General features: G+C 46.5%; 1 protein-coding gene across 1 annotated transcript in view; it reads left to right on the top strand.

The window, feature by feature from the left end:
• Nucleotides 1-19,392, top strand: part of prr12b (proline rich 12b) — a gene marked incomplete at both ends in the record, with an annotated part of 33,572 nt that extends 14,180 nt beyond the window's left edge. The window contains 14 exons of the mRNA XM_079520713.1: nucleotides 41-2,392; nucleotides 2,584-2,802; nucleotides 4,115-4,189; nucleotides 5,138-6,014; nucleotides 6,297-7,054; nucleotides 8,876-8,992; nucleotides 9,161-9,294; nucleotides 11,551-11,704; nucleotides 12,290-12,857; nucleotides 13,318-13,437; nucleotides 13,765-13,862; nucleotides 16,195-16,326; nucleotides 17,663-17,758; nucleotides 19,258-19,392. Coding sequence (XP_079376839.1) covers nucleotides 41-2,392; nucleotides 2,584-2,802; nucleotides 4,115-4,189; nucleotides 5,138-6,014; nucleotides 6,297-7,054; nucleotides 8,876-8,992; nucleotides 9,161-9,294; nucleotides 11,551-11,704; nucleotides 12,290-12,857; nucleotides 13,318-13,437; nucleotides 13,765-13,862; nucleotides 16,195-16,326; nucleotides 17,663-17,758; nucleotides 19,258-19,392 — 5,835 coding nt within the window. The remainder of the gene's footprint in view (nucleotides 1-40; nucleotides 2,393-2,583; nucleotides 2,803-4,114; nucleotides 4,190-5,137; nucleotides 6,015-6,296; nucleotides 7,055-8,875; nucleotides 8,993-9,160; nucleotides 9,295-11,550; nucleotides 11,705-12,289; nucleotides 12,858-13,317; nucleotides 13,438-13,764; nucleotides 13,863-16,194; nucleotides 16,327-17,662; nucleotides 17,759-19,257) is intronic.
• Nucleotides 19,393-21,857: the final 2,465 nt, after the last annotated feature.

Genomic DNA, 21,857 nt, shown 5'->3' with positions numbered 1-21,857 from the left:
CCAGCACTCCCAGCACTCTCAACACTCTCAGCACTCACAGCACTCCCAACACGGCCACCCGCACTCCCACTCCCACGGCCACCCTCACATGGAACTCAAGAAACCCCCGGATGCCACGGACATACCCTACCTGCGAAAGACTCCCGATGTGCAGCAGCAGGCTCGGCAAAGCCAAGCCTCCCTGTCCCTAATGGATTCCCCCCCAGACCAACCACAGCAGCCCCACATGCTCCAATCCGTCCTGTCCCATACCACACAGAACAAGATGGACCCCCAGCAAGCCACCTCACAGCAGCCACAGCAGCAGCAGCACCCCATGAGTCAACAGGCCATGATGGGGTCAGCTGGCGGGGCACGGCCTGCAGGGGTGGACCCCCATTCTCAGAGCCAGTCCTCTCAGCTGCAACTTCAACTCCAGTCCCAGGCTATGGAGGCCCACTATGGCCGCGGAACCCAGCCAAGAGATCAGAGCCAGGGCAGCCAGAACTCAGTGTCCCCGCTGGACATGCTGGAGCGATCCCTCTCCCGGGCCAACAGCAGGGAAAGTGGAGGTGCTCCAGAGCGGAGCGGAGGAGGGGATGGAGGGGGTGGAGACAGACGGCGACAGCAGCAGCAGCAGCATGGGCTCCCGCCGCACCATCAGTCACACCATCCACAGCAGGCCGCCTCAGAGCTCCATGACTTCCTCTCTGAACCTGACTTGGGTTTGTCTGCCCCCTCCCACCTGCACCACCTCAACCAGCCTCAGCCCCACGGCCACCCCCATGCTCACCACCAACAGCAAGCGCATCCTCACCACCAGCTCTCACACCCCCACATTGGCCACCCGCACGCCCACCAGATGGCCCCCAACATGGGTGCTCCGCAGCAGCAGCAACAACAACAGCAGCAGCAGCAGCAACAACAACAACAACAACAGCAACAACAACAGGCAAGGGACCCTGAGCCTCAGCTCTCCCACTCGCAGTTGGATCAGCTCAAAGAGCACCAGTTTGACACTGTGAGCCCCGCGGGAAAAGCAGGCCAAAGCCAGACTCAGCAGCAGCAGCAACAACAACAGCAGCAACAGCAGAGATTCGTACCACTAACCTCCATCTGTTTCCCAGATTCTCTGTTACAGGACGAAGACCGATCTTTCTTCCCAGGAATGGAGGACATGTTCTGCTCAGATGATTACAAGTCAAGCTGTGCAGGAGATGCCGGGGCAGGACAGGCAGTTCAAGAGGACATTCCCCAGGGACGTGGGCAGGGGCAGGAGGGCATGGAGAGCTTGAAAGCAGGGGGTGGAGGAGGTGGTTATGATATGATGGGTCACCACAGCGATCAAGGGTATGGACAGTACTGCCACAGCCTGCCAGAGACAGGAAATGGGAACATGCACTTAGACCTAGACTCTCTGAAGACCCATGAACTCCCCTCCACTGTGAACACAGAGCAGCTCGGTCTCATCCAGTCCCAAACCCAGGGGATGGGAATGACTGGTCCAGGCGTCCCTGGGGATGGCTCAGTCAACAAAATGATGGGAGCTGCTGGAGTGGGCGGAAGTTCAGGAACTGTTGGCCTGACCTCCCCTATCTTCTGCTCCTCTCGGCCCAAAAAACTACTGAAGACCAGCTCCTTTCACTTGCTGAAGCAACGGAGGGAGCCACAGGCCCAGGCAAAGAAAACGTATGCGCAGGAATATGAGTTTGAGGACGACGAGGACAAGGCTGACGTCCCAGCGGATATTCGTCTCAACAGCCGCCGCCTGCCTGACCTGTTGCCTGACTTGGTGTCTAGTTGTAGAAAGTCTGTGGGGACCTCTGGAGTGGGTAGCCTCAGTCCACTGATGGGCGACATGGACTTCTGCCACTCCTCAGGGTACTCTTCCCTCGGACCCCCTCCGCAGCTTCTTCCCCACGACGGCCCCAAGAAAAGAGGTAGAAAGCCCAGCAAACCCAAACGCGATGGTCCGCCCCGACCGAGAGGGCGACCGCGCATCCGTCCTCTTCCGGAACCCCCTTACTGCCGAGGGCTGATGGGAACGGTAGGCGGAGAGACCAGGAGGGGCCGCGGGCGGGGCCGTGGGCGGGGGAGGAAAGAGGAAGGTATGGTGGAGGTGCATCGAGACAAAATGCAGAGCCTCCCATACCAACAACAACAACAACAACAACAGCAGCAGCAGCAGCAACATTCACAACAGCAGTTCCACCCACAGCAACACCTTCAACAGCACTCGCACCAACACCACCCACAACAGCCACAACACCACCAACCACAAGCAACGCAGCAACAGGAGCAGCACCAACTCCCCCATTCTCAGCATCAACAGCAGCACATGTCCTACGCCCACCATCAACAGCAACAACCGGACCAGCAGCCGCAACATCAAGAGCCCATCAGGCCAATCAAGGTAACAATGGATGGTACCATAAATCATATTTTAGGTTTGACTTGTCTCTCCTTTGCAAAGCTTCTACCAGAAATATCACAAAGATTACCTTTCTACCTAGTGTGCTAAATGAGCTAGTTGTTTTGATTTGCTCGATGCACATCTTTATCCTACTCTTCATCTCCTTCTCATAATGAACCTCTCACTTGTAGATCAAACTGCCCATCCCCTCGATGCCTCCATCAGATTCCATGATGAGGACAGACTCCATGTCCAGCACTGAGCCTGCACTGTCGGACGGCTCGGTGGGCTCAGCGCCAACCCTAGGGCTGAGTCCAGGGCCTCCTGCCGGAATGGACATGAACAGGACTGACCTGAGCCAGTTGCACAACAAGATGATGAAACAGCAGCAGCAGAAAGCAGCTCAGGAGGTGAGTGGCTGCATTTGAGATGTTGCTACAGGAGGGGGGAGGCAAAGAGCGGTCCTAACATTTAGGACAGCTAAATCATCAATGAAAGAAATTTGAATACGGTATCTCAATTTCTAATCATATTACAATTTCTGGTATTATGCATTTCCAAGGTTAGTACCAGTATATTTATGTTGAGGTGTTCAGAATAATTGTTTTGCTCATTAGCTGGATTTAGCTTCTTCTTTCTTTAACTGCTTCTCCATGATACATGCTGAGCTTGCCTTTGTTGTGAGATAAAAAAGGTATTATTTGAAGTGTAAATTTGATCATCAGTTACTGGAAAGTATTTACATTTTCAAAGTTTCAGGAAGCTGACACTTTTACTTGCCAAGAAATACAATACCAATACAAGTTTGACTATATGCTAATTCTTCAAATTATACAATATGTAAAAGACAGCAGGCGTCTTTCTCATAGGACTACTTGCAAAGAAAACAGAATTATCTTCCGAGTGAGAGTATGTATTTGAAACAAACAAACAAACAAACAAACAAAAAATATTAGTATTTAGGTCTAAGACCCTTTATTTTATGCCACAATAAAAAAATTATATACATATGTTGCATATGGATATGCTATCTGAGGTTTTATTATTATTTATTTGTAACTTTTTCATATTAAGTTTCATCTCCTTAAGTCTGCTGGTTGATTTCAGCACATAGATACAGATAGCACATAGTCCTTTATAATTGGTTGCCGAGAGAAGTGATTGGATTGGCAACCAAAACAGGTGCCCAAATCTTGCCTTGTATATTTGAAATTGCACTTGGTCAATTAATAGTTGCTTGACAAACAAATGCTGGTGAATGTGAGTGAGTAAATGTGTGTGTGACTATAGACTACCTACACATGAATGCTGAAGGTTTTAATTGTGCTTAATAGACATGTCTAAGCAACAGAGAGTGTAGACAGGATACACTATGAAAATGGCCTGTGAAATGAAGGGCCATGTCAGTCTGCAACTGACAGAGGTTCAGGTAAAGCTTACAAATGCCTTCCAAGATATTGGCATCCCCCTTTAGATTATGTCATCAGTAATCAGTATTATCTTTTCCTTCTCAAATTGGGTCTTGAGAGACAATAGCATTCAGCGTTCTGTGACTCTCGTCTCTCCGTCATTAACTCTTAAAAGGAAAACGTCTTGTACTAGACGTCCAGGAGGCACCTTTCTTCCAGATGACCTAAACAAACTATTGTCACTTCACCTTTGATCCCACTTCACGTTCACGTCCGGGTTGTTGAAACTAGCTTTCTTTTGATGTTGTCCCAGATGATGTGGGAGAGAGAGATGGATGAGGAACTGAATCCAGAAGCCTGGGCTACTATGCAGAAACTCTCTGGTTCTGTAAGTTGGTGTAATCCCTCCACATAACTACATGTAACCCAGAGGACCATTTATTATTCATGGCTCATATATTCTCTGGACTGAGGTCCTTCTTTTGTGGTAGAGAAAGCAACACATGCTCTTCCTTGTTCACCCCTTAGGTGCCTATAGGCACCCCACAGGGAGACAGAAACCCCATGAAGTTGCAGTTTGTTTTGCCATCCTTAAATTAAATCAGGCAATTCGAGGTAACTGATATGGCGACATATTTGTCACATTGAGAAGCCTAGGCTTAAATACAAAAAATGTTTGAGGTCTGTGCACGTCAGCTGCCAATAGAGGGCGAAGCGGAGAGTAGTGATGATTGACAGCCAGCTCTTTCTGACTGACAAAAGAGAGAAAGAGAGAGAGGAGAGGAGAAGACTGTTGCCAGGGTAGCTGTTGCCACGGTTACTCAATTTCAATGAAGAGCCCTCAGCTGCCCCCTGCTGTTTCTTTAGGGTTACTACAACCTCCATTGTCAAGGGATAAAAACATCATCATCAGTGACACACATAATGCCAATTCTGTTCAAACTGAAAAAATATATAACAAAGCAAAGATAAAATTACTGTTTGCTCCATGTAAGGCCATGTGTCCACTAAAGCGTTTCTCCCCAGCTGAAAACACCAGGCACTCGCCTAAAAAATACTTAAAAACGCCTGAGTTGAAACTATTTCAGCTCTCGGCAAGCAGTTAAAAACTGCACACATGAACGAACGTGCGAGCGCAAATTCTTCGTCACGCTCGTGCAAACGCTCAGTGTCTTGTCTCGCTGCCGGAGTTTTTAATATGCTGCGCTAAAAAAGAAAAAGAAAAAACGTCTTGGTGAACACGGCCCCTAATGGTTTTCTGCCTCCACTATGTGGGGGTCGGCCCCCTTTCCCCTATGTGAGCCCCTCATCCTGTACTGTTGGCTTCTGCTTCCAGGTGGACGACAAAACCCCCGAGCTCAAACCCGGCTTCATGGCCTCCTTCCTGGATTTCCTCAAGACGGGCAAGAAGCAGCCGGGGGACCTAGGGTCCGGCCCCGACGCCGGGGAAGACGAGGAGACGGGGTACCCCTCGTCCTCTCTGAAGGGCGGCATCAGGCCCCTGTCCCCTCCGCACCCGCCCCAGCAGCAGCAACAGGCCGCGTACGGCGAGGGCGAGGCAGGTGGCCTGGGGCTGAGCAGCTGCCCCAGCCCCTGCAAGCGGCTGGACGAGGAGCTGAAGAGGAACCTGGAGACGCTGCCCTCCTTCTCCTCGGACGAGGAGGACTCGGTCAGCAAGAACCAGGACCTGCAGAAGAGCATCTCCTCGGCCATCTCCGCCCTCTACGACACACCGCACTCGCTGGCCGCCGCCATGGCGGCCGCCGAGGACCAGGCTCCGCCCTGCACGCCCTCGCCCCCGGCCACCCCGCAGGCCCCGCCCCTCAGCCCGCCCCTCCCCCACACGCCGCCCCTGCTCCTCGTGGACGTGGACGTCGAGGAGGAGGAGGGCGAGGCGCAGGCCTACGCGCAGCGACACGCAACACCGAGCCGCGAGGAGGAGGAGCCGGAGGCCTGCTCGCTGCCATCGGACGCGGAGGAGGCGGAGGAGAGGGAGGAAGAACAGCGAGAGGAGGAGGAGGAGGCTGGCGAGTGTGCAGAGGATGAGGAGGAGACGGTGAGACAGGATGATGAGCAGAATGTGAAGCAGCAGGACAGAGACATTGATGACGACGAGGAGGAAGATGAAGAAGAAGAAGAAGAAGAAGAAGAGGAGGAGGAGGAGGACAGAGGGATGTCTGCTTTTCAGATGCTGGATGTTTCCAAAGTTGAAGGTGGTCTGTCTGTCTGTCTGTCTGTCTGTCTGTCTGTCTGTCTGTCTGTCTGTCTGTCTGTCTGTCTGTCTGTCTGTCTGTCTGTCTGTCTGTCTGTCTGTCTGTCTGTCTGTCTGTCTGTCTGTCTGTCTGTCTGTCTGTCCATGGCGTCATGTTCATAGCAGAAATCTCCACGGATGTCGAGTATTCTTGATTTGAAACTGGCAGTGGTTACCAGGCAACTGATCTCCTTTTGTCATACCCCCCCTCCCCTCCCCCGCTCCCCCCCCCCCCCCTCTTCAGATTCTCCATCGGGACCCCCCCTGGCCACTGCACCTCCCTCGCCATCGCCGTCCCTCTCCCTCTCGCCGCCCACCTCCGCCTCTGTCTCTCCCCTCCCTCCGCTCTCCGTCCCCTCGCCGCTTCCCATGCAGCAGGACGTGGAGGAGGAGGAGGAGGAAGAGGAGGAAGTGGAGGAGGGGTGTCCGGTGCCTTCTCCCTCCCGCCAGCCGGCCCCTTACCGGCCTGCCGCTTCGGCGGCGGCCTCAGCCGCCTCCCCGCCTCCCTCCACCTCTCCCCCGGCCCTGCCCTCCTCGCCCCTCTCCACCCTCCCCGCGGCCGCGTCCGTCCCGCCTCCCTCCGCCACCCCTCCCCCGTCCTCCTCCGAACAGGATCAGGAGCCCGAGGTCGAGCAGGAGGCAGAGCAGGAGGTTGAGAAGGAGGTCGAGAAGGAGGTAGAGCAGGAGGCAGAGCGGGAGGCGGAAGTGGAAGAAGCGGAGGCGGAAGTGGAAGCGGAGGCGGAAGCGGAGGACGGACAGGCCTCGCCTTCCTCCCCTTCGTCTTCCTCGCCGTCCTCCTCCTCCTCCCCACCCCCGTCGCCCCCGACGCCAGAGGATGCCCCGACCCCCCAGCGGCTCACCTCGCTGCACCTGGCCAAAAAGCAGTCGGACGCCGCTATCGCCGGCGAGAGCGAGGAGGAAGACAGCGAGAGCGGCGGCGAGGGCATCTTCCGTGAGCGTGACGAGTTTGTGGTGCGAACGGAGGACATCGGCACTCTCAAGGTGAGCGCCGCCTTGTGAGTTTGATTGCCAGTTGCCATGACTGGAAATGCATAGAGGACTTCTTAAACATAGCCCAAGCCCAAGCTAAATTATGTATATCCCGCCTCAAATGGAAAAAAACTAATGGACACTTAAGGTCTGTACAGGTAAATTAACACATTTACAGTGTAGATTGGGGCCTCAAAGATAAGAAATCATATCAAACGGGGATCCTTGTCAAAATGAATTTCAAACTGGTGGTCCTCCTTGACATTAAAAAGGTTGAGAACCAGTGGTATAGAGCAGGGGTTCTCAACCTGGGGGTCGCAACCCCTCGGGAGGTCGTCAAATTATTTTGGGGGTCCCCAGATTATATGAAAAGATATTTTTTGCAACGGAATGGAGAAATGGCTGGAAAATGACAAATGAAGAGTACATACCATAGTACATGCAGAAACTTTCCTTATATCTGGTTTCAGTATTTATTTATGATGTATTTTCTATTATTAAGGTTATTGTAGCGGCCATTGTATTAGGGGTGGGGCGGGGTGGGGGTCATGAGACAAAGCATTTCCGGGGGAATATATGCATATGCCTGAAAGGTCGTCGAGGCTAGGGCAAGTGCTATGGCAAGTTCTACGGGCTAAGGTGGAGTCTGATGAGGTGAGTTTTCAGACTACGACGATTGATGTTCTGCACATTGGCACCAATTCATCAAGCAATTTACGTTCATATTTTGAGCGTACCGAAATTTCCGACCATTCCCACGTTAGGTGTGGAATTCATCATAATTGTTTTACCGTGACTTTGAGCAGGGGAGTTACTAGCGCAACACAGACAACGCGTCTGCGTGGGGGCCCAGAGGCAAGGGGGGCACACGGACGCCCACCCGTGCCGTCTGTAAAATAAGATTATAAACACATACAGAGATGAACAAAGTTGAGTTGAACAAGTTGAGTTGAACAAAGTTTGGCGGAGCCTGGTGGTGGCTGCTGCTACCACACACAGCCACGCACACACCATAGGCACACATGTGCCCCGCCTCCAGTCAGAAGTGTCTGTCAGAAGTGTCTGTGGCGAGAGTGCATGCAGTGGGCTTTCCCAGTCTCGAGTCCCGACAGCCAGGTACGTGCACAAATCACAACTGTAGTGCCCCGCTGTTTATAAACCAACACACAGTTTGGGCTTGTTTTTACAGGCTGCAGCTGTTGCTCTGATTACAATCGCGACAGGTATACCGTCACAACTGCTGTACAGTGCCCCGCTGCGCTGTTTATAAGCCAAAAACAGTCCGTTTGGGCTACTTTCACCGGCGATCGCGATGCTGTCGGGGGCACTCGCTGATCAACCTGCGTCGGGGCCCACTGACATCTAGTTACGCGTCTGACTTTGAGCACAGTCTACGCCCATTCTACGTCCAAAGCGTAAATGTATTTAGCATGCTTTAGTCTTTATGCTGCAGCTGAATCAATTAATAGTAGTCACAAACATATAGAGTATGTTGACATCTAGCAAACTGGGGTGGCCTGGTGACTCAATTTGTTATGACTTATTCTTAACAATGCTTTGAGTTGCGTTCAGTTCCTGCCTCTAGACCAGTGCACATTACACCACTGAAAGTTTAAAATTCAAAAAGCATTAACATTAACAAATGGCTGCGGATTCATGTTTTATCCTAATGGTGGTAATTAAACAAGCAACTGATGCAATGTTATACATACAACCATCGCAGGCCAATTTGAACAGCAATTAGCTTTCACTTAGCAGACATTAGCGCTTTCAGCCACCAGCAGTACTTCCCTTTGTTACTCATCATATAATCTTTATGTATCTGCCTCCCAGATGGCCTTGCAGACGGGCAGAGAGCCCCCACCAATCTGGAGGGTTCAGAAAGCACTGCTGCAGAAGTTCAGCCCAGAGATCAAAGATGGACAAAGGCAATTCTGTGCCACCAGCAATGTAAGTCTTCCAAGGTGACGTCTCCTTTATGATAGCACACTCTCTGCAAACCCTGTAAGAAAGAACCAAATTGTGTTAGCGCCGTCATTATCCTTGTATACATTAATTCAAATGTATTTGAAATTATGTGCAGTGTGCATACAGACTTGTGCTCCCTTCCTCCCTCAGTATCTGGGCTACTTTGGCGATGCTAAAATGCGGTACCAGCGATTGTATGTGAAGTTCTTGGAGAATGTCAATAAGAAGGATTACGTTCGAGTGTGCTCACGGAAACCCTGGCATAGACCTGGCCTTACTCTGAGGTACGTTTGTCTTTGGGAAGTTTCATTTTTGGTTTTCAGCTGGCATGTCATTTTGATTATTTCTCATGGGAGCAGCATGGTCTGATAATAAATTCTAACCCAAAACCTTGTGAGGCAATAAAGCTTTTCTATCCATCTGCAACATCCACATTGCTTGTGCTGAACTCAAAACCACTATTATTGCCAGTATGTATGTAGGACATACCAGAACAGGTGCAAGAAAATGAAACCTAGAACAATCTATGCAATGAACAATGTGCAAACTGCATGTGTAACAGCCAGGAAATATTAATATAGAGTTGCAGTAACAAAAATCACACCTGTGTGAAGTGAGGGGCGCTAATATATTAAAGTCTAACTCATGTTGCTATGATTAGGTGATGTAATGGTGATGTAAAACAAACATTAAATTCTCTTTATTGTTAATGGCATTTAATGATTGTGTTAGGGACAAGATGACGTAAACTTTCCCTTCATTGTCAATGGTGTTTTTAACACAAACATTGAACTAAAAACAAACATTAAACCTGTATATAGGATGGGCTAGCGCCCCTCAAAAATGGGCCCAATAGATCAGCAGTACTATGATTTTAATTGCAGAGGAGGTGGAGAGATAGGGTGGGGGAGCGTTGACGTCAGAGTCGTTGCATGTTTGTTGAGGAGGTTAGTTCATTTTTGAGGAGCTCTAGCCCCTCCTATATGCAGCTTTTGGTGTGTGTGCACAAACTTTGTCCAACACAAACATTACATTCCCATTGACAAGGAATGACAATTTTACATCATAGTGTCTGAGCATAGTGTCTATTTTATGTCATGATGATGTACGACGATAATGATTATGTACGACGAAAAATCACACGGGTGTGATTTTTTAATATATATACTCTACAGTAGTAGTATGTGTGTCAGTTAACACTTTTATTTTCAACATTTCATACAGCTTCTACAGTCTAGAGAATCCCTGTTAGAGGCCTATAGATCCATTAAGGCAGGCAAAAGGCAGAATGCATGAACTGGCAATAATAATCTTTCATTGCAAATGCCTAAATGTACATCATACTAATTACTAATTGTGCTGTCGCTCAGCTGTTCTGCTCCCCAATTTAGCCGTTATGCCAGTTCTCCTTGAACAATGAACTATACAACAGAAAGATGCATGTGGTATTGGAGAATGTAGACCAATCTTGATTGATTGGTTGAATACTTTATTAATAAAGGTATACAGTGGTACGAATTATACAAAATGTGCTAAAAGGATAACACAAAAAGTGTTAGTGTACAACAATAATATACAATAATATGCAAAATGAGGAGCCATTTAATTTAATTTATTTCACCAGCTAGAAGTTGGCCCAATGAGTGAATATGACTATACAGTATGTATGAGAATGACTACTCAGACCATATGTCACTGTTATCTCCCCACCAACAGTACAGCCAGAGTCCCTGGCACAAAACCTTTCCAAATGGGGGTCTGCATGCAGCCTAATACATATCAATTTGGGGGTCCTTGAAATGCAAGATTTGATAACCACTGACGTAGACAACTGTACATGTCTCCTCTGATACACACATAGGGTACACATGCAGAACATGCCATCTCCCCAGGGCTGTCCTCGACTGAAGAGGCATAGGAACTTAGTTGATTATTGGTAGTTGATTTAATCAAGAAATCTGTAGAATTTACAACATACAATCATGCAGACACCACCCTTTCCAGGCTTGCGAGGTTGAGAACTGAACACAATGGCTACTGGCTATTGAAAATTAGAGTTTACAAGAGATCTGCCCATCATTATTCAAGAAATAATTAATGGAATGGCATGGGAAAAAAGCATACAAAGTGACTAATCAATTAACAAAGTCTTGGTGCTGACTGATTTATCAATGATTTAAACATGAGGGGACAGCCCCTCTTCGCTGAACAACCAGTAGGACACAATACCCTGCTGGTTTCCCACTGGAGAACACAACATCTTCACAGAGTACTTTACCCCTTCAGCACGCGGATGGCCACACATTCTACTTTACCCCTTCAGCACCCGGATGGCCACACATTCTACTTTTATTTTGTGACACATTCGTGCTGTCATTCGGATAAAACCACTTGATATCAACTTGTGTGTGACATGACATTTAGGTTTTTAGTTTATTTATGTATTTGTAAGGTGGTCTATTGGTTTCAGAAAACAAAACCAACAAAATAAAAAACAGGAATACATTTGAATTGAAAAATGTTAACTTGTTCACTGACAGACGGCAGTCACTTCCCAAGCCGCCGCCTCCATCGCTCAGCCAGACACCGCCCCGAGTGGAGAGAGAAGAGAGGGAGAAGGAGCGACAGCGGGAGAGAGAGCTGAAGGAGCAGAGAGAGAGGGAGCTGAAGGAGCAGAGAGAGAGAGAGGGGAAGGAGCAGAGAGAGAGAGAGGGGAAGGAGCAGCAGGAGAGGGAGATCAAGGAGCTGAGGGGGAGGGAGTTGAAGGAGCAAAGGGACAGGGAATTGAAGGAGCAAAGGGACAGGGAGTTGAAGGATCAGAGAGAGAGGGAACAATGGGAGAAGGAGGAGAGGGAGCAGAGGGAGAGAGAGCTGAAGGAGCAGAGGGAGAGAGAGCTGAAGGAGCAGAGGGAGAGAGAGCTGAAGGAGCAGAGGGAGAGAGAGCTGAAGGAGCAGAGGGAGAGAGAGCTAAAGGAGCAGAGGGAGAGAGAGCTAAAGGAGCAAAGGGAGAGGGAACAACGGGAGAAGGAGGAGAGAGAGCAGAAGGAGAAGGAGGCGAGAGAGAGGGAACGACGGGAGAAGGAGGAGAGGGAGCAGCGGGAGAGAGAGAGGAGAGAGAAGGAGAAACAGGAGAGGGAGAAAGAGGAGAGAGAGCAGAAGGAGAAGGAGGCGAGAGAGAGGGAACGACGGGAGAAGGAGAGGGAGCGCAGGGAGAAGGAGAAACAGGAGCGGGAGCAGAAGGCGACAGAAAGGGATCGGGAGAAGAGGGAGAGGGAGCAGAAGGAACGGGAGAGGAGGGAGAGGGAGAAGGAGAAAGAGAGGGAGCAGAAGGAGAGAGAACAGCGAGAACGGGAGAGGAGGGAGAAAGAGAAGGAGAGGGAGCGAGAGCAGAAGGAGAAAGAGAGGAGGGAGAAGGAGCAGCGGGAGAAGGAGAAACTGGAGAGGGAGCAGAAGGAGCGTGAGAGGAGGGAGCGCGAGAGGGAGCAGAAGGAGCGGGAGAGGCGGGAGAGGGAGCAGAAAGAGAAGGAGCGAAGAGAAAGAGAGAAGGAACGAGAAAGAGAGAAACAGCGTGAGCGGGAGAGGGAGAGAGAGAAACAGAGAGAGAGAGAGGAGAGCCTGAGGGAGAGGAACCGGCAGGCCTCCCATGAGAGGAGAAGCGACAGCGACCGAGGGAGGCTGAAAGAGGAGAAGAGGAGCAGTCCGGACAAGCAGGAAGACCGCCCCTCCAGGGCCCGTGCTGTGAAGGAGAAAGCCGAGCCCCCGCCCAAGAAGAGGAAGAAGTGGTTGAAGGAGGTTCCCTCCTCCTCTGACTCAGACTCCTCCCCCGACGTGCCAAGTGATGACGAAGGTGAGAATTTGCTCACAAACGTTCTTGGGTGCTATAGGGTCTGACGAGATATGTTTGTTTTGCCAATGTTGAAAAATCATGAAAACATCACCAGTTATCAAGAATCAAGGTTTTATTTGTCACAAACGTTATAAAAGTACAAGCAGCAAACATATTTCTTCTCCCTAGCTATTAATTCTGTTTGACTAAATTAAATTGTGTAATATCTGTCTTTTGCTTTGTTGTTATTATATTGTGCTATTTTTGTTTCTTGTTCTCTGTATGCTTGTTTTCTTTTATCTGGTCTTGTACAGCACTTTGGTTGACCACTGGTCTTTGTAAATGTGCTCTATAAATAAAGTTTAATTTGATTTTGATTTATTGTTGGGACTTGTTAAACAGTAATGTGATTGCAGATTGATCCATGTTCTGCAGAATTTTAAATTGATGTCTTTTCTCCCTGTCTCCCTGTGTCCTGTAGGTCCAGTGCGAGGTGGCATCAACAGTCGTGCCATGAGGGAGATGTTTAGGAGCTACGTGGAGATGTTGGTCAGCACAGCCCTGGACCCTGACATGATCCAAGCCCTGGAGGACACAGACGGTGAGAAGAGAAAGGACCCCCCCCCCATAAAACTCACAGTCACACACATTTTTAAGACTAAGACTTTTTATTTATTAAAAGAACAGATTAATGGGGGACATAAGATTATGATATGTAATAAAGTTAGGGCATAAAAGATGACATTTTGAAAAGCATAATGTACTTTCACGACACCCAAACGTAATGATTGACAAAAAAAGTGCACCATTATGTTATTTTTTATTTTTTTTCTACCTCAATATGTATGGACCAGCGACCACACCAATATATCAGGCACTAGTTTGGCTGGATAGATGACTGAATCCTCTGAATGTTCTTTTGCCTTAGATGAGTTATACCTTCCGCCTATGAGGAAGATTGACAGCCTGCTCAACGAACAGAAGAGGAGGCTGTTGAGGAGAGTCAACATGAGTGCCCAGCACCAGGTAGTGCACTGTCCTTAAACGTTTTGGTATTTCTTCTTTGTTTTTAGCCCCACTAGTGGCTAAAAACAAGTGTGTCAGTCTGTCCAGCCATCCACCACTTTGATCCCAAACAACATATCTTGAAAACTACTGGTTCCAGTTTGCCAGGGAAAAAAATTGCCCGTGGCAGATTAGTCTTGCTCCGCTCAGTTGTGATTGGATTTCGCTGAAGTTGTGGGGCACCAATCAGGAACCAGTATGAAAATGTGGGGCGGGTTTATCACCAGAGGCATTTTTTTATCCGCCCCTTGGAAATGCAGGTTCCACAGATTCCAGATATTTAGTCTGGACATGACAGTATCTTAAAATATAATGGGCACATTGTCATAAGATTGTAAGTGGTCAGCAAGAAGAATCCTTGTGATTTTGGTGATTCCTGTGGCTTTTCCTGTAGCGCCACCCTTTGGCCAACCTTCAAAATCACCACATGGAGTCAGCGGCCTAATTGAACTGGATGAGATACCACTTCTTGGCTGATTTCCTGTGTGTGTGTGTGTGTGTGTGTGTGTGTGTGTGTGTGTGTGTGTGTGTGTGTGTGTGTGTGTGTGTGTGTGTGTGTGTACGCGTGTGTACGCGTGTGTACGCGTGTGTACGCGTGCGTGAGCATGTGAGGCGCACTCATGCACACGCTAATCTCACAAACTACTAGGCGGATCAGCTTCAATATTTCTTGTGCACAGTGGCAGCAGGCGATAGTTGTCAATGACAACTACGGTATGACATTTATGAATTTACGAATTTGAATTTATAATCACAGAGTAATCGATCGTCCCTCCAGGCGATGCAATAAATGTCCCGCGATGCTATGGACCAGAACTAGCCAATTACAACGCTCCTGTCCCTCCGCCGCAAGCCAAGGCTTGGTATGCACGGTCAGACCAACGGAGCATCGTGCAGACATGCTCAAGTTGACATACAGTACTGTATGTGTATGATGAGTGGTCCACTGTTGTATCATATGACCCCAGCTGTGTCCGGTCTGTGTATGCTACTGTATGTCTGGACTGTAGGCCAGAACACTGCAACGTCACGTTTGTCTCAGTGATGACAACATGTTCTCTTCCATGTGTTCAAGAAAGATTGGGCCCCAATAACATTCTCACTCCGGTTGCACCGCAATGATGTAATGATCTTTATTATATCCCTTCTGCCCACCCGCTTTGAATGTTATCAATGATGTAATGACCTTTATTATATCCCTTCTGCCCGCTTTGAATGTTATCAATGATGTAATGACCTTTATTATATCCCTTCTGCCCGCTTTGAATGTTATCAACCGATAATCACCCGTATGTTCTTATCTGGACCATGCATTACAGACAATATGAACATTTCCACATACTGCCTACCGGCTACTGCGAGTAGGCGACTAGGAAATGCAGAAGTGAAATGACTGCCGCCGAAGCAAAAACATAGTGAAACTGACTTACATGGCCGGTTAAGACTCATATGAGGTTAGGGGACTTACTGGTTAAGACTAAGGTTAGGTTTCTGGTCCAATGTCTGAGGTACGAGCCGGTTAGGTTCCTGGTCCAATGTCTGAGGTACGAGCCGGTTAGGTTTCTGGTCCAATGTCTGAGGTACGAGCCGGTTAGGTTCCTGGTCCAATGTCTGAGGTACGAGCCGGTTAGGTTCCTGGTCCAATGTCTGAGGTACGAGCCGGTTAGGTTCCTGGTCCAATGTCTGAGGTACGAGCCGGTTAGGTTCCTGGTCCAATGTCTGAGGTACGAGCCGGTTAGGTTCCTGGTCCAATGTCTGAGGTACGAGCCGGTTAGGTTCCTGGTCCAATGTCTGAGGTACGAGCCGGTTAGATTTCTTAGGGTTAGGGTTAGATTTAGAGTTATAAGTTACAAGAGTGACCAACAACATCAGTATGTGGAATTGAAAATGTCCATACTGGCTGCATTGCAAAATGCTGATAAGGGCTGATGACGGAGACTAAATCATCTGATAACATCCGAAGCCGCTATTCTGTCCATTGGCCTGTGCACCTTTTCATAACCGCACACACACACATACAACCACAAAAGCATTGTCATCACATGCCCCAGAGGGACAGGAAGAATGTCCATGCCTCGATCTTGGCAGAGATTGGTGCCCACCACCCTTTCTATAGGTCTTGCTGACTTACTAACAATTGATTGATTGATGTTTCTTATTGCCAAATTGTGCATATATATGAGAATATATTTGTACATATTAATCAGAAGAATAAAACACAAAAGAGGCAAATTGAGTGCCATGTGACTGCAATGTGGAATGTCTTTAGCATACTATACGTATCTGTCCCTAGGAGCCTTTACATATATTCCCCAAAATGACGGCGGATGCCCTGGACTCTGGAACAGTCAAAGTGCACCTTGCTGGTGAGAGTTACAGCCGCAAAACCCTCAACCGGGTCAAGAGGAGTACACCCAAGCAGCAGGTAAGCAGCACACATGGCATACTGTAGTGTATATTCCCTCACATTTTAATAACCACCAGAATAATAAATAAGCTTTCTCTTGCAAAGTGATATATTATTGGGTCATTTTAGCCCTTATTGTGAAAATTGTATTTAAATCAATTAATGATAAATACCGTAGTCATAATTTATTTTATTTTATTGTTTTTTGGGGGGATGGTGGGATTTTTTTTAATGGAAATATCTTATTTCCTTGTTTGCTTTCCCACAATTCATTCCTGCCTGAAGCTTAATCATACTCTCGCCAAAAAGTCCTTTTCAGATGAAATATTAGTGAATATGAGTAGCTGACAGGAAATATGGGCCAAAGCTGTTTCCTAGCAACGCAATTTCACTGGCAAGATGTATAATATAGACACAAAAATAGGTGCTTTTTCTACTGTTATTGTATTTTAAGACTAATGCAATTGCAGCAGAATTAGTGGCAATTTAGTTATTATAATACTGGTTATTAGATCTATTCTAATAGCATATTACTTTCGGTGTAAATAATGGCCTTTAGGTTAAAAGATTAGACTTCAATGTACACAGTGTATTCCTCAGTGTCAATTAATCCATTTGTAACTACTGTATGCAAGGGCACAAATTTAAGAAAATTGAGCCATTTGTAACCCCATTAACCTATCCAAATCCCCCTCCCAGGCAGCATTTCTGGTCAAAACAGCGCTCATAGCACGTCACTTCGTGCCATGCTACAACGTTGTAGATCTGCTATTTTTGAAAATTTGTGAAAATGGGTCCAAATCTTTGAATATATTCTTTTAAAGCAAATGTTTTTAACTCAAATGTATTTATATTTATAGAATCGGCCTCGGGTCTTAATTCACCCTTTGTCAAGTCCCGCCTGTGGTTGTGCCCCTATTCGCACCCATTGGTTGCCGTTTCGTGGTTGGACAAAAATCCTCTCTCTCCATCCACTACCATTGAAATAACATGTTTTTCAGTTGCTTCATATTGATATTATGTGCACTCAATTGTTATTTTAAACTTGGTGTCAGTAAAAAGCAATATCACAGGTTCAGCATGGTGACTGGGCATATCATGTTTGTTTTTAGTATTTTCCAAAAAATATGTTTTAGAAAATTCAAAATAAACAAGGCGGAACCAGGCAGAAAGAGCCTGCTGGTTAGTCAGGGACCAATCAGAAGGCTGACAAAGGGTGAATTGGTTAAATCGATGTACATATACTAGAACATTTTGGAAATGCTCTGTTGTCTCTTGTGCTCTTCAAGTGTAAGACTGAACATGTCTAAAAATCACGCCTTTTTATGTTCCTCCGTCCCGCGGTGATCCTCAGGACCTGAAGCTGACGACGGAGACGTGCCGGGTGTACAGTCTCTACCATTCCCTCCACCACTACAAATATCACACGTTCCTGCACTGCAAGAAGGAGGTAAGGCCAGTCGCTCTGATCGCGCTCAGACAGGGGTCATCGCCATGTTGGCTTGTGGTGGACATTTTTGTCAACATTCCATTTTTGCAATACAAAATGACAATAATATTACCAGAAACACATAAATAGGTAGCCCTGAATGACCGGTCTGTACAGGTCTGTAACTCTGAGAGTGTTCAAATGGAACCAAATGGAAGGGGGTCTTTGCAAATAAAACATTTGAGAACCACTAGTACTAGTTGGACTCCTAATGTGCCATAGAGTCGTAGTAAATAAGTGTCATATGGCTATATGCCTCCCAATGTATGAATGAATGAACCATTGTAAGCGCTTTGAGTAGGCACGTAGTGCATAGAAAAGCGCCATAAAAATGCAATTCATTATTATATTCTGAAGAAAACCTGGAGACTTGACATTCAGCTAAATCGTCTCGTATACGTAATAATAAGTCAACTTTCCGAGGGCGAGTGTTCCAGATGTCCTTCTGATGGATTTTTCTTGGCTGTCAATATTTCTATCATCCAACAAATCGCCCTGAAAGTGATCCAAAGGATCGTACGCTATTATAACTCTATGGGGAAGACCATTTTGTTTACCCCAGGCTAAAACCTTGTGGGCATTTGTGTAGACAGGAACGTCTAGCTTGGTGTGAATGTATTGTAGAAAGAAATTTGAATCCAATAGAGCGAGATGTTTGCTCGACTGAAAAACATTTATTTTTTAAACTCAGTTATTTGTTATTGAGCAACATGACATGTGCAATGAAATATAATTACTTAACAGCCAAACCTCAGACTTCTGAACTGACCACAGAATGGAAGTGCATAATTACTCTCATTTACATACTTGTAAGTATGACTAAAAGCATTTCAAATGCAGATTGTGTGTGTGTGTGTGTGTGTGTGTGTGTGTGTGTGTGCGTGCGTGCGTGCGTGTGCGTGTTTGTGCGCTCGTGCGTACATGAGTGCCTGTTTGTGTGTGTGTGCCTGTTTGTGTGTATCTTTGGTGTATCTCATTTTCATTTAACCATTATTAACAGGCTCTTTTCCGTTTTTTCACTCCCATTTTCCTCTTCCAAATGCCTTGAATAATTGAGGTTTCTGTTTTACATGAAATTGGCTCTCCCAATGACTTCAGTCGTATCTTCTGCATCACAGGGCATTCTTTCTCTAAATTCCTACTCAATTGTCTCTTTCTGTATCTTTTTGCCCCAGTACCTGACTGGACAATATCTATAGGCTATGGCTGGCACACAGATATGCCCTTATAAGAACTGGAGGTGTCCGACGGCATAATGCCCATAATAGAGAGGGCGGACACATGAATACACTGATTCACGTGTCGTGAAGCTTCAGCTGTGTTTTCTGCTTGCACTGTGCAGTATAAGTTAAATTCTACCGAGTTGTGACCGACTTATGTATTATTATTACGCAATCCATTTGGTTTTATTTGCGCAGAGTTAAATGGACATTTTACTGTGTGTGGTGGTCTGTTGACAGACGGACAGCATCGAACAGGCAGCGGAGGACCCTGGTCAGGAAGAGGTGGTCCAGCAGTGCATGGCCAACCAGGGCTGGCTGGAGACCCTCTTCAACTCCTTCATCGAGCTGCTCACTCTGAGCGCCAAGGCCTGAGGGACGGGGACACCCCTGGGGTGGGGGATGACGGACAGAGATGATGATGTTGATGATGACGAGACCGCTAAACACGGATATTCAAACAGTTTGGGAGAGAGAGGCCTCTAGAAACAGTATTCGGGAAACCAAGATGTCCAACTGCAACCAAACTGCACAGGATGTGGTTTGGACCTCAACTTAATTCCATGCCCTTTTTTTGGTTTGTTTGTTTTTGTTTTGGAAAAACAATCGTTTTAAATGGAATCACGATATGAATTTGTTTTATTATTCTTTCCCTTTGAAGTACCTCTTGATTTAACCACTTGAACCCGAGCATCCCTATTCTGTGGGGAACATTCGCAGAATATAGCTGATCTTGCGACGCGTTGTGAGCTTGTATGGATCGGCTATTTCTGGCGAGGAGATAATAGTGTAGAAGGGGGAAAAAGAGTGGACCAAGTACAGCCCTGACCCCAGTCAACTAAGTATTAGTTTACCAAGTATAGAGGGTTTAAGTGGTTAAAGAGAAATGTGGGAGGAGTGTGGAGCAGTGAACTTTGTGAATGTTTAAAGGGTGATGGCGTCTAGTCTTTACCTTATCGGGAGCAGGAGAGGACGATGGAGAATTCGTCGGCACTACAAGAGATTTTTCTCGAGATCTGCATACGTGGACATGCATACATGCACACGCACACACACACACTCAAACACACACACTCAAACACACACACACACACACACACACACACACACACACACACACACACACACACACACACACACACACACACACACACACACACACACACACACACACAAACAGACAGACGTGTATCACACATATCACACACACATTTAAACACTATAAATATGTATTGATAATAATGGGTTTGTATAATTTATACCAGGACATTTTTGAAAAAAGAAAAGAAAAAAAAGTACCTTCCCTGCTGGGACTGTTTGCTGTCATTATTTTGGAATAACGTTTTATTGGGGGTATTACATGAAATGGCCCACCTGCAATCCTTTGCTTATGTAGACTTCCAACAGGTGCAGAAAAAAAAGAAAGTGTTGAAGTCAAGGGAAGGCGGGTTTGAAAAGACTATGTAATGTTCCCTTATTTCTGTCTGCTTTAATAAGAAAAAGATTGAGGGGAAATGTATTTAAAGCTAAACTAAGTGTGTTCTTTCTATTAATTCTTCAAAAGACAATGAGAAAGAAAGAGCATTTTAAGCCTGAAAAGAAAAAAACACACACCTGTCTTTTTCTGAAAGAAAGTGTGGCAGGCAAAAGGTGTCAAACGCATACAAAAGTCAGTGTTTACTTGTTTGTCCTTTTTTATCTGTTTGTTGTTGATTATGATAATTATTATTATTATTATTTGGGAGCTTGGCCTCTATGTGAGGAAACTCCTGCAGAGATTTGTTTTTGTTTTGTTTTTTTGTTTGTAAATAATGTACAGCTACTTCAATCTCTAATTCCCAGTTCCTCTTCTGTACATGAACTTCCTGTATTTGACAAAAGGAAATAAAAATGTTAAAATGACGAACGCGATGATGAAAAAACAACACCGGTGTATGTCATTGCTGTGTTTTTAATTTGCGGATGCAAAGACATTCGATGGGATGAGAGAACGCTTTGAGCTTGTAGATATTTTCAACATGATTTAGGGCTAAACAAATACCTCTAGTGTCCTCCTGTGCAAAGGGTATAGAAAGCCAACTCTCGCAAAAGAAATAGTAGGCCCATATGTTCCAGAGGTAGTGGCTATCATTTTGTCATCAAAATTACAATCTATAAGAAAAAATCACACCGTGTGAACTGAGTGGTGCAACTTCCCTCTCCCCCTGTCTCTCTCTCTCTCTCTGTGTAATTAGCAGGCAACACTATCTCGCTCTCTCTGTTTCTGGCACAACAGCGCCACTTTTTCCCCTTACTGCTACTCATAGTCACATAGGTGAGGACATACTCTAAGGGACGGACGGACATTGCTGTTCCTTGGAGTGGTTGCACCACTCAAAAATAGATATATAATGGGATGCAAAATTAAAGCTTGCTGAGTCACAGTGCTGAAATTATATAAGGTTTGAAATGGAGAAATTACTTTTATTTTGAAACCTCAGAAGTCTCATTGTGGTATGCCAAAAATGCTATAAATAGTACATAACAACTGAATGAATATGACTATTATGAATTGCAATGAATGCGTTATAATCAGAAGTTCATGCAACCGGCTTATTCTATGCAGGTGGATAGAAACTCATTACTGCTATACTGTTATTTACAGCTTTTGTGAATATTTAATATTTATGCATGCACCAAATCTCTATCCCTATCCCAGAACGCAGTGCAGTATTAATGTTTCATGGAAAATGTCACAATGCCGTCGGCTCGTGAAATCCATTCAGAGCAATAATAATAATAATAATAATTCAAATCGTGAAATGAATGAATAATTTTTATTGCCTCAGGGACAAAAGCCA

The sequence above is a fragment of the Electrona antarctica genome (assembly GCF_951216825.1).
Source record: "Electrona antarctica genome assembly, chromosome: 14".
NCBI classification, from domain to species: domain Eukaryota; kingdom Metazoa; phylum Chordata; class Actinopteri; order Myctophiformes; family Myctophidae; genus Electrona; species Electrona antarctica.
This window is presented reverse-complemented; position numbering and strand designations above follow the sequence as displayed.